The 12,398-nt window shown below is 44.3% G+C and overlaps 1 protein-coding gene across 12 annotated transcripts in view; it reads right to left on the reverse strand.

The window, feature by feature from the left end:
- The window catches only part of Sh3kbp1 (SH3 domain containing kinase binding protein 1), a 337,374-nt gene that overhangs the window by 200,787 nt on the left and 124,189 nt on the right, over positions 1-12,398 (reverse strand). For all 12 annotated transcript variants that reach the window (XM_026784803.1, XM_026784804.1, XM_026784809.1 and 9 more), the window contains one exon: positions 7,612-7,735. In XM_026784803.1, coding sequence (XP_026640604.1) covers positions 7,612-7,720 — 109 coding nt within the window. In that variant the 5' untranslated portion in view covers positions 7,721-7,735. The remainder of the gene's footprint in view (positions 1-7,611; positions 7,736-12,398) is intronic.

Genomic DNA, 12,398 nt, shown 5'->3' on the forward strand with positions numbered 1-12,398 from the left:
TCTCTCTCTCTCTCTCTCTCTCTCTCTCTCTCTCTCTCTCTGTGTGTGTGTGTGTGTGTGTGTGTGTGTGTGTGTGTGTGTTTGCATGTCAGGGCACATGTGTGCATATGAATAGGAGGCTATAGGTCAATGTCAAGTATTATTGTTTGTTTGTCTGTTTGTTTCAGACAGGGTCTTACTGGCTGGTCTGGAACTCTTGGCTGGCCAGAAACTCACTATGTAAACCAAGTGAATCTCAAACTAATACAGATTCACCTGCCTCTGCCCCAGGAGTCCTAGGATTAAAGGCAGGGGCTACCACATTCAGCTCTACCTTGCTTTTGAAACATCATCTCTCATGGAACCTGGAGCTCCCTGATTCAGCTAGACTGACCGGCCAGCAAGCCCCAGAAACCCCTCTGTCTCCAGCACTGGCATTACAGGCATGTACCACCATGCCCCGCTGTGACACGGGTGCTAGGAATCCACACTCTGGTCCTCATACCTCTACGGCAAGCAGTTCACTGACTGAATCATATTTCCAGCCATAGCACAGTTTATTCAGATAACATGAGTACTCAGGGCTAGGAAAACTAAGGAAACTAAGAACCCTATACGATGATACGACGTAATATAAACCAGGCCTGTCCTCAGAGCACAGTGGAACTGTCAACTACAAAGTCAATAAAATGTTTTCCCTATATGAACTGCCATGGCTGTGGTGTCTCTTCACAGTAATAGAAGCCCCAAACTACGACAGTTGGGAACTCTAAATGCACTCTCCCACGGGAGATCTTATAACTGGAGATTGAGTTCCCAGACTAATCCACGAGCACAGCTGAAATACGGCACATCAGCAATTTTATCAATAAAACAAAAAAAAATATCATGAGATTTAATAGCAGACATTTTGACTTATCAAAATAATCATGGCCAGTAACGTCCCACGTTAGGAAGATCCAAAGCAGGCAAGCAGAGGCCGTACACACAATACACCGACACCACCAGTCAGCAGAGACAGCTGGCCTTGCATGTTCATCACCTGCTGGCAACTGAAAACAACACAAGCAATAAAAAATATTGCTCCTTGGAGGAAACGCAGGTTCAATAAGATGTGAAGAAGTAATTAAGAGGACTTGGAGCTAGGAGGAGGAAACTTTGGTTCACCTCCAGGGATTTCAGCACAATTCTTTGCTTTGTCCAAATTAATATCTACATCTAAACTCATGCCAACAGGTGTCTGTGTTTTTGAATAGTTATCAACAAGAGTTGGGTGCCATGGCTCATGCCTGTAATTCCAGCCCTTGGAAGGTTGAGGGAGGAGGATTGTCATAGATTTGAATCTTGCCTGAGGCACACAGTAAATTCTAGGCCAGCTTGAAACACAATTTGAGACCTTGTTTCAAAAAAAATTATCAAAAATCCTGATCAGCATATAATGCATAAAGCTGTCATATATGTGTGTGTATAAATACACATAAACATATATATTTGACACTCTGTAGACCATACTGGCCTCAAACTCAGAGATCTGCCTTTCTCTGCTTCCCAAGTGCGGGGATTAAAGGGGTGTGCAACCACTACCTGGATATATATAATTCTTAGTAGAAAAAAATCCTGGTTAGTGGGGGTATCACAGGTAGAACAAGAATCATGAACCAGATTCTATGAGTTCAATTATCAATTTTTGGACAGGAAAGCAGGGGGTTGAAGGGAATGTTCGCAGACGGTGAGAAGCTGGGGGTCTGAGGTGGAAAAAAATGAGAACAGAGTCAAGGGAACCAAAGGCACCCTTTAAAGGTGAACAAAATGAGAAGTTTCCTAGAAAAGCCACCAGGTGGCGCCACGACTTCAAACCCATGTCAAATATTTTCTAGGGACTGCCTTGGGTGGACAAGCCAGCATGAGTGTGGTGGGATATTGTTACTCTATGGAGTGTTAATGCATTGGGGACAGGACACGGGGGCTAAAAGAGAACATATGATAAAAGAAAAATTCAAAGTAACACTTTGTCATTGACTTTCACAGAAAAAAAGCATAGAAGATGTGTAATAACAACAACCTTCCACAAAGCTTCTCCCTATCCTTTCCCCAGCTGTACCCCTAAGCTGGACTTGTAGTACTGCTCAATAATAAATGAGCAAGGGCAACAATTCTCTACCATTAACCTAACCCAGGCTCCCATAAAAGCATCCCAGAAAGACGGCCAGGGCCAGTAGTTAAAAGGTATCAGAATGGAGGCCTCTGGGAAAAACTGCAAATGCACACAGATACATACACAGATGTGCATATTCTGAAGTGACTCTCTTTCCTAATCCCTCACTTCCAAGCTCTCCCTTCCCCTGGGAAGATCAGTTCTGGTGGTAACCAATATCTTTCACAAGATACTTATGCCTGCTGTTGACGCTTCTGGCAGCCCATAGACGCAAGCTCTCAAGGGAAAATCAACAGTAGATTGAAATACTCCAAGGGCAGTCTGACCCGAAATGCTATATTTTCAGATACCTGGTTAGCCACGGGGAAATTCACATTTGAGAGGAAAAAGCCTCGTTCCTACCAGCAAAGCCCCAGGTTCTCAGTAGACCACAATAACACATCACAGGAGCTAAATGACTTACTCTGTCTGCCTCTGTTTTGTTTCGTTGTTTCCCAAAGCTGAGGGCAGAAGCCAGCTTTAAGCACTCAACCACTGGCTAAATCCCCAAATTCACATTTTCTTTATTAAGGATGTACTTTTTATATTCTCTGCTTGCAGATAATTTCCAATAAAGAACCCAAGACCTTCAAGATCTGTGCCACCAATCAAGCAGGCATGATGATGGTACATGCTTGCAATCCAAGCTCTCAGACGGCTAAGACAAAGGGATCTTGGCTGAATTGGAGTCAAACCTGTCTCAAAGAACATTTCTGCATGCCCCTGAGCCTCTGAGCCACAGTGTGCCTTCCATGCCAGTGTGTGCATACTTAACACATATGCACATACACTAGCCCTCACCCAAAGTCTCATGAGTTTGTCCAATGAATACTTTGGTGTATTATTTCAGGCAACCAAGATAAATGATAAAGAAATAGAAAAGGTCACAGGGGAGAGTTGTCACTTGACCAGATCTGTTTAGGGATCAGAAGGATCACTGCTGATACATGGGAAAGAAGGGTGCACACTGGTTCAGTTTGCTGGCGAGCTCCAGGTAGTAGTCCCAAATGGAGAGCACTTCTGTGTGGCAAATATGAGGCCTACATTAACGGGAAGGGCATGCAAGCACCACCCATCCGCATGCAAATGGACCCTGAAGGTTTCCATGCTGATTTCTAAAGCAACAGTGTGTCACCAGAGGCAGAGCATTGATTGTCCTTCCATTAAGGAAGGCTTCTGAGTGCAATCCGGCAGGAAGATGCAATGTATCCGAACAGAACCCACAGAGCAATGTTCTATAAAGTCAGAGCCATGTAACGGTTCAGGGAGCAAAACTGCCCCCATCCTAACCAGAATCTTGTGTGAGACAGATGCTCTCCCTCACAGCATCAGAGCTAGACCTGTTACCAGTAACATCTCTAAAACTGTCAGCTCGTTCAGCACTTCGCTCTGGAAGGGGCACTGAAGTGCAAAAGCGTCACCTTAAATAAAGATGGGGAGAGGCAGTGTATCTTTCAGAAGGCAGATGCCAGAGTAGCAGAGCGGCTTAAAAAGATGATTATAAAATACAGTTTGTATCAGGATAGCATAACAGTAACAGTAGTAATAGCAAAGAATAAGAGATGCACAAAATACAGTAGACACTTACCAAACACTGAATTCATGATAAACTGGAAATAGAAACAAGGACACATAAAGCCAACCAGAAACCCACCGAGTGGCTTCACATTAAGAATGACAAAAGTAAATCAGAGATATACCCACACCTTGTTCTTTAAAAAAAAAAAAAGGATGGAGGGAATGGACAGGGCTTTCTCAATGGTTTCCATGTGGCACACAGCCCAAGGGGCCCACAGGCAGGGCTGCCTGCTGGTTTTCCAGGCTTTGCAGCAGCAGCAGCAGCAGCACTAGGCACTGGACCGGGTACATAGTCGGTATGCAATAAACACATAGTGCAATAAACTCTATAGTTCTAGAGTGTTCAGTGGTGCTCCCCCAAAAAGTAAAAAAGGAACAATGTCCAATCATAAGCAGCAGGAGGCAGGGATTCTGAGGCAGTTTTCCCACCTGGCCTGCTAATGATGGAAGCCAGAACCCTGGCATAAATCTGAGTCTTTACCCAGGCCAGTGAAGAATCGACTATAGCCTACATATACCATCCATCACGTGCACAGAGCTAAATAGGAATTCCTTCTACAGATGAAACCAAATTGATTTTTATTTTGATTTGAACTGAAGTAGAAAAGAGCATTCAGATGGGCAAAACCAACTGTTCATCTTTAAGAACACATTTGCTAGTAACTGTTCAAACTTCTAATTTATTCAATTTTGCTTCTCAACTCATGTTTCTGAACATTTTGTTTTAAAAAACAATTCCCTTTACCCCTTCATGTTCCAATTTAGGAGGGTCCATCATTCTTCCGTATGGATTTAACAGAAAAGAAATTACCAAGTAAGAAGTCACTTTCAACTAGCTTTGTCTGAGCCAAAAGTTGTGCTCTGTGACCAGAGGTAGGTGTACCTCCCTGACATTGTCATGCCCCAAATGGGCAGCTGATGGCTCTCAAGCTAGCTGGGTTGGTTGGCTTTCTCCTGGAACTTCAGCTGAACCTTTCTTCTCAGACAATAGACCGGAGTACTCATTCCTATCCCTCCTTAGAGGCTCTGAATGTCACACTGAGGCTAACCATGTGCTGACATTCACGGTCTGTGCTCCTGCCCTGTTCTTGGGGTTATGAAGAACTTCCTTCAGACCCCAAGTTCTTCTGCCCTTATGCAGGGAAAGACAGGCTTATTTCAGATGGCCAGGTACTAAAGCCTGTTGGTCAGCTATTGCCACAAAGTGAGGTAGGTCGTAGACTGCTGGAACAGCTGGATATAAGTGGGGAGACTTCTTGAGCTCAGGCCCCAGTGACATGGCTCAAGTTTAGAGTCCCAGCCAGAATAGAATGGACTCTTTCTTCATTAAACCAATTCCAGGCCTGAATCAAATTACAAGGCCCACATAGAAAGAAAAGAGCCCTCCCATCTTTGACTAAGTTGACGGGAATTTGTGTTTTCTGCTAAATTCTCACAGGGTTCGAGATTCATATACCTGAAGAAAGATCCAACATTAGCAAATCAAAATAGACTTCCAAACCCTAAAAGCAAGTTCCTCCCTTAGTCATAGCTATAAAGATACTGACAGCCCAAAATCATCCTAAAGGTTGGAAGGACAAAGCTGGATAGAAACAAAAGGGGAGGGGGAAACTCTAATAACTCGAAAAATTACAGAACTGTTTAGGAGGAACTAGAATGACCTCCCACAGATTTCGTTTCTGATCTTTGTTTTAAGGGGGAAGGGTGGGTTTTTTTTTTTCATTGATTTTGGGTGGGAAAGAATTGTAGCTTTTGAGATCAGTACAATGAACTATTTATCTGGCCTGAGAAGGCCAGTCAGTCTCCAGCACACGCACTGATTATTATAAGGAGGGGCAAAATAGTGTTAGTCTTAATGGGGTGGGGGAGGCACCCATCCTGGGGCACCCATCCTGGGGCACAATGCTTCCCTTCAACTGGGAACTGATGTTTGGCCCAGGTGACCCAGGAGGTCAGTGTAAAGCCTGGAGCAGAATGGAAATGGGCTGTTATGGGCTTCACAGTTACAGGACGCCTTTGCCTGTTCAAGTCTCTCAGTTCCTGGCATTTAGCATGTAAAAACTCCAACTACAAAAGCCTGGTCTTAATCTGGCTGAAGGCCTAAGGTAGAAGACTTGAAACAGCCAAGTAAACTACCCCGTGAAATTAATTTTTCTAGTGAAAAAGAAATTCAAGGCCAGGGTTTCAGATCTAAAGAAACAATCACCTGAAAAGTTCTGTTCTTTAGGTGACTTCAAGTTCTCAGGTAATTTCACTGAAGCCATGCACGTAATTACCTTCATTCCTTGCCTTAATTAATTCCTTCTCTTCTGAAATTAATTAAGTCTCTTATTGACTTTATAAAGTAGCAGGGCTGACCAGACAGACCTTGCTTGCTCGTGGTCACTGTGTATGGAACAGCAGGAACCCCTGACGTGAGACGAGCCATGTGAAGGAGATAGCTCCCAGAAGCCAGAAACAAGACTCACTGGGCTCCAGCTCTTAAATCCAAAGTCCAAGTCTTCCCTGGACTTGGGGAATCTCTATGCAAGAATGGAGAGCTGCGCATGTCAGCTTAGGCCAGACATGGTGCCATGCTGGCAGGCACTTGGGAGTGTGAGGCAAGAGGGGTCAGTGTTCGAGACTAGCTAGGGCAAAGTTGAAGTCTGAACTATGTGGGACTCTGTCTCCAAAGATAGTTTTTTTTAAAGAATTCAGGAAGCATTTAGCAAAGATTAGTTTTACGGTAACATAAGCTAAATTCTTAAAATGGGAAAGCCCCAATTTTTGATACAATGAGATTTCAAAGAAGAAGAAGGAAAAGAAAATCCTATAGCTGCTAACCAACTTGGGCCACTAGCCAGTATTTCATGGGAATAATTCAAAATAGGAAATGGAACCCAGAGCAGCTGGAAGGGGCAGGAGAAGAGGCAGGAAGGAAGAGAGACACAAAGCCAATGTTACCAGAACTAGGATCAATGGACAGTTTATTGGACAAATTCTCATGCTGTCTAAATTTTATGAAAGATTAGCTGTTCTTCCCTGTGGTTATGTAAACTTGCCTCTTTTTTCCCCTTGTTAATGGAACCCTTTACTAATACATTTCTTCCTGCTGGTTTTGAACAGCTCTCAATTCCCTTTTAAGGACATAATAAGCCCAGGAAAAGAGGGCAGCTGAAGTCTGACTTCATATGGGCATGCTCAGCCCACTGTGGGCCCTGGTTGACCCAAGGTCAGGCAGTGCTAACAGTACCGAGTGTGCCCACCGTTCAGCACTGAGGAGGGTCCTCTCTGGAATCTTTACATCATTCAAAAAGCAGTTCTGGTCAGGGCAGATGGTGAATGGAGTAGTTTTAATAAGCTCAGACCTAAAGTGACTTAGGTCTCAAAAGAAGGCAAACAAGACAGTGATTGGAAGGTTTCTGAGTCAGATGATGCACTGTTATACCTTTGAACAGTCTTCCCTATAAACACAGTTGAGGCAGGGTTTGTGTTGGGGAGCCGGGGACTTAGAGAGGTAGATGCTAATAGATTTTCTTTTCATTCAAAGGAGAGTGTGGGCAGACACTCTCAGGCCAGCCTGAACCTTACTGTTCTCTACACTCGCCTTTCACTCACACAAATAGGCAAGAAAGTAGAAACTAAACCCATTGATAAATCATTACTCAACTTTCCTTTGAAAATATTTTATTAGTTCTTTTTACTACAAACTTACTAGGGGTGTGTGTGTGTGTGTATGTGTGTGTGTACACAATTTATACTAAAAACCAAAAAAACAAACTCCTTGACTTTTCAGCAATGTTCAGTTTGACATCATGCATACAAAGGTCTCCAGATGTACCCATGTGCAGGGAGAAAGGTCCCCCCCTCCTTTGCCATACCTCGCTTATTGGTTCTTAAAATGCTTTCAGAAGACAGCAAAGCATTTCCACTGGCTATATCGAGCATGGGCTTCTCTGGAGCTTTATTGGCGAGAGGGTCTTTCTTCATATCCTTCTTTATTTCCTGTGAGGAAATAGAAAAGGAAGGGAGTATTTAGAGTTTGAAGTTTTGGTGTGCCCCTTCATCCCTCTGGAAATGAACCATAATAATGCCACATAAGCACAACACAATATTTGACAAAAACCATTGCCTGAATTTGTGTAATTTACTTCTTCTGTTTGTTAAGGAAACACCTAGGCCTATAAAGTGGAACGGTGCCCAGTATAGGAAGGTAACCTTATATCACCGGGGTCATTCCACGTGACCATCAAGAGAATGGTGGAAATGTAAGCACCACCATATAACTCTAAATTACGGTTTCTTTTACATGTTTCTACTATGACAAGCCCCAGCCAAGCGTATGCCCCACTTCAAAAGCCTTGATTTCTATTTTTCTCAACAAAGGTTTAGAAAAACTACATCTGTGAATCACCAGTATGCTCATCATTATATCAAACTCAAAAGATGATTTAAATGCATTTGTAGTTCTCAAGTTCCTCTAGATTTATAATTCTTGACAAAAAAAAGGATAAGAGCTAAAAGAATGCCTATCATTTTAGGTCAGCAAACTCCAGCCCATCATGCTAGTTTGTAAATAAAATTTCATTAGCGCACAAACTGCATTCATGTGTCCTTTGTAGGGCTAGTGGTATGTCGTTCCAATTCCAGAGCTGAGGAGATGTTACAGAAAGGAAGCCTGAAACGTCCAACCTAGTATAATAAATGTTTGCTGCCCTTCATCTAGGTGGACTTCTACCCAAACTCATTTAAGACCTGGCTCTTGGGGACAGCAGGATGGTTCCGTGGATGAAGGAACTTGCTAAATGACCTGAAGTCAATTCCTGGGGCCAAGACGGTGAAAGGAGAAAAGAGATTCTAGAAAGGTGTCCTCTGACCTCCATATAATCAATCAATCAATCAATCAATCAATTTAAAGATCTGGATCTTGGGGTTGAGGCAAAGGCTCAATGAGTAAGAGTTGTTTTCTGTGCAAACATGGAAACCTGAGCTAGACTCCCCAGCACCCACGTAAAAAGCCTGCTGTTATCGCACGTGTGCCAGTAACTCCAGCAATGGCAGGGGTTGGGGCAGAGACAGGACAATCGCAGGGAATTGCTGGCCACCAGCCTAGCACCAAGTTGGATGAGAGATCCTCTATCAATGGTTCTCAACCTTCCTCATGCTGTGATCCTTTCATACAGTTCCTCGTGTTGTGATAACCTACAACCATAACATCATTTCATTGTCACTTCACAACTGTAATTGTGTTTTTCTGAATTGCAATATAAATACTGATAAGCAGGACATTGTATATTCGGGGTATTTGATATGTGACCTCCCAAACGGGTTGCGGCCCACAGGTTGAGAACCACCACCTATATCAAAGGAGTAAGACAAGATGATAGAGCAGGACACCAGCATTCTCTTCTGGCCTCCACATTTAACATGCGCGTACACACGCATATACACGCGCATACACACACACACACACAGAGATACAGAGAGAGAGACCTAAATCTTTTAAACCCAGTGCATGATTTAGTCACAGGCTTAATGCTCCTAACATAAAACATGAACTGCTCCAAAAGCAAAACCTTTTGAGCACTGACAATGATGTTACGAGTGAAAATTTCCACGCCTGAGCCCACGGGATAGATTACAGAGAAAGCAGAGGTGCACTGAAAATGGAGCCTAAAATGATTCTCAGCCTATGTGTATGTGTGAAACAAGTTAGCTTTGTGTTTAGTTTTGAAATTTCACTGTAAAATATCTCGTTAGGTAAATGCAAAAACCTCCTCTCCATGCCCAAAACTGAAATAGTCCTAGTCCCAAACACATTGGATAAGGAATGCTCAATGTTACTTTATATTGCTTTAATAACTTAGATAATTCTTTGTAAAATTATTAATAGCTAAAAATGATACTAATGGTCACACAAATACAGGTCTATACACAGGAACTCTTCCAAAGCCAGAAGTCATTTCTATGCTTGTCTGAGCCTATGATCACACCAACTTAGGTACAAAACCAAAGCTTAGGGAGCCAGGCCTGAAGCCTGAATGGCAGGAAGGACTCACAGATAAGGCATTGTATGCTTTGAAAACAACAGGGTAAGAAATGGAGGTTTGTCCCCTCTACAAAATGAGTCAGAAGGCCATGGTGGAAAGAAAGCAACAAATGCTTGTCAAAACACTGCCTCCGCCCCTAGGCCAATCACTAGCTTTCTTCACAACAGCCTCCTCTCTGCTGCTCCTTAACCAGGGCCTCACCGGAAACCAGAAACTAGGCTGGGGCCTTGCTAGGCTGAGAGTTTCAGCTGCTATCTCTGAGCCCACATCAGCAGAGGTAGGTCTGCATATCACACAAAGCTGCTCGTGTGTGTGTGTGTGTGTGTGTGTGTGTGTGTGTGTGTGTGTGTGTGTGTGTTTGTGTGTATGTGTACAGGGACACCCACCTCATCAGCCCCAACACCTGCTACAACAGCAGTTGCTGGGGCTTCCTGTAGCCTCACAGGCAGATGGCTTCAGGGGACAATCTGCAAACACTGTCTGCCTAAGCTACATGATGGCTGCCAGCCGGCTATGGCTCTTGAAGACAAGAGAAGAAGCCACCAAATGCACTTGTTTCTCTTAATGATGGCTAACAACAGCCATCTACCTTTGCCAGGGAGTGATCCCAAGACATTCAGTGGACCATGGCGGAGACATGACCACTCACCATCAACGCCACATATTCGGGATGAGCTGAAAAGGAGGACAAAGGTGGTGATGCTAAAATGCTCAGTAGAAGATGCCTTAGAAGCTATGGTCCGCAACAGTGTGCAGGTTCTGTTGCTGTCCCAGAAGCACGCAGAACAGAGAGATAGCACCAGAAGCCTAGACGCACCGCATTCCTGTGTCATGCCCACACCTCTGTGACTGTTCACATTTGACTAAAGTTCTTTAGTGGGTTCTTAGGTAGAAGAAACTCACTTTTGCCAGGAAAAAAAAAAAAACCTGGGTACATGACAAGGCAGTGAACTCTGCTAGGTCCTCAGCTGAACAATGCCTTGGCTCGGTGTAGCCATGGAAGGCCAGTGCCTTCCTCCAACCCCCTCTTCTCATGAGGGAGGAGAGCTATCCTATTTGGCACCCCATCATCTGTCCACTTACCCGGACTGGAAAAGTCAGCATTTGTCTCCTACCTAACCAGGCTCCCAGTCTGGCTTGACCACTTCCTCTCTCTGTTTCTCTCTATTCTTCCTCTATTGTCTTGAGAAATGATAAAAAACAAAAGCCTTGGACATTTCTCCAAAGGAAAAGTACAAGTGGCCAATAAATTATGACAAAATGCTCCCTCGTTAGTCATTAGGGAAATGGAAATCAAATCCACAGTGAGATGCCCCTTCATATGACTAAGACATCTTGAATTGAAGTGGGGAGGGAGGGACTGAGAGAGGGATAAGGAGAGGGAGGGAGAGAGGGAGGGAGAAAGGGAGGGAGGGAGGGAGGGAGGGAGGGAGGGAGGGAGAGAGGGAGGGAGGGAGGGAGGGAGAGAGGGAGAGAGGGAGAGAGGGAGGGAGGGAGGGAGGGAGAGAGGGAGAGAGGGAGAGAGGGAGAGAGGGAGGGAGGGAGAGAGAGAGAGAAAGAGAGAGGGAGGGAACAGGAACTGCTAAACTGATAAGGATACAGATTTGGAGCAAATGGAGCCCTTCTGTATGGCTGGAGAAAATGTAAAATAGTGGAAGGCAGTGCAGCAGTTCCTCAAAGTTAAATAAAGAACAACACCACGGGACCGAGAAATTCTACGCTTAGGGACAGGCTCAAAAGAACTGAAATCAGAGATGCAGACAAGCAGGCACAGGCCAGTGCTTACCACATTATTTATAAGAGCCAACATAAGGGAGAACTCAAGGGCCATGAACAGGTAAATGGATAAACAGACTGCTGTACAGCGATAAAATGAACTAGTATTCAGCCTTAAAAATGAAGTTCTGCTACACAGCGCAAGACAGAGGAGCCCGGAAAACACGCTAAGTGAAATACACCAGACACAAAAGTAAAAATATATGATTTCACTTCTATGAGGTCTAAAATACGCAAATTCAGGAACTAGGTTAGAGGTTACCTAGGAGTAGGGACAGGAAATGGGGAGTTATTTAATACTCATAGAGGTCCTGCTGCTGACTTTGAGAGTAGTGTTGACTCTTATACAGTACCGTAGATGTTCCGCCACCACCAGCTGTATACTGAAAGTTAAAATAACAGATTTGATAAGACTGTACAATGTGCCAAAGCCCACCATAAGAGCATACCTGGTTAGCAGTGTCTTAGCTGTAGACAAGCCTCTCTCACAGAAGACTACCCCAAGAGACCTAACAAATGAGCAGAATGGGCACCCCAGCCCACTAGCTTCAGGGCATCTCTCCGCTCCACTGCTCTGAGCTCCGCCTCAATTACAATATCTACCTCCAGTCTCTCCCCTCCCAGTTTAGTCTCTACAGCCTCACCAGGGTATTTCTAAAATAAATGTCTCCTGTGTCGTCCTTCTTCTGAAATCTAGAGTTCCTTCCAAAAGACCACAGGCCTAACTTTTTCATTCAAAAACTTTCCAATCAGCCGGGCGGTGGTGGCGCACGCCTTTAATCCCAGCACTCGGGAGGCAGAGGCAGGCGGATCTCTGTGAGTTCGAGACCAGCCTGGTCTAC

The sequence above is a fragment of the Microtus ochrogaster genome, chromosome X (genome assembly GCF_000317375.1).
Source record: "Microtus ochrogaster isolate Prairie Vole_2 chromosome X, MicOch1.0, whole genome shotgun sequence".
Taxonomy (NCBI): Eukaryota; Metazoa; Chordata; class Mammalia; order Rodentia; family Cricetidae; genus Microtus; species Microtus ochrogaster.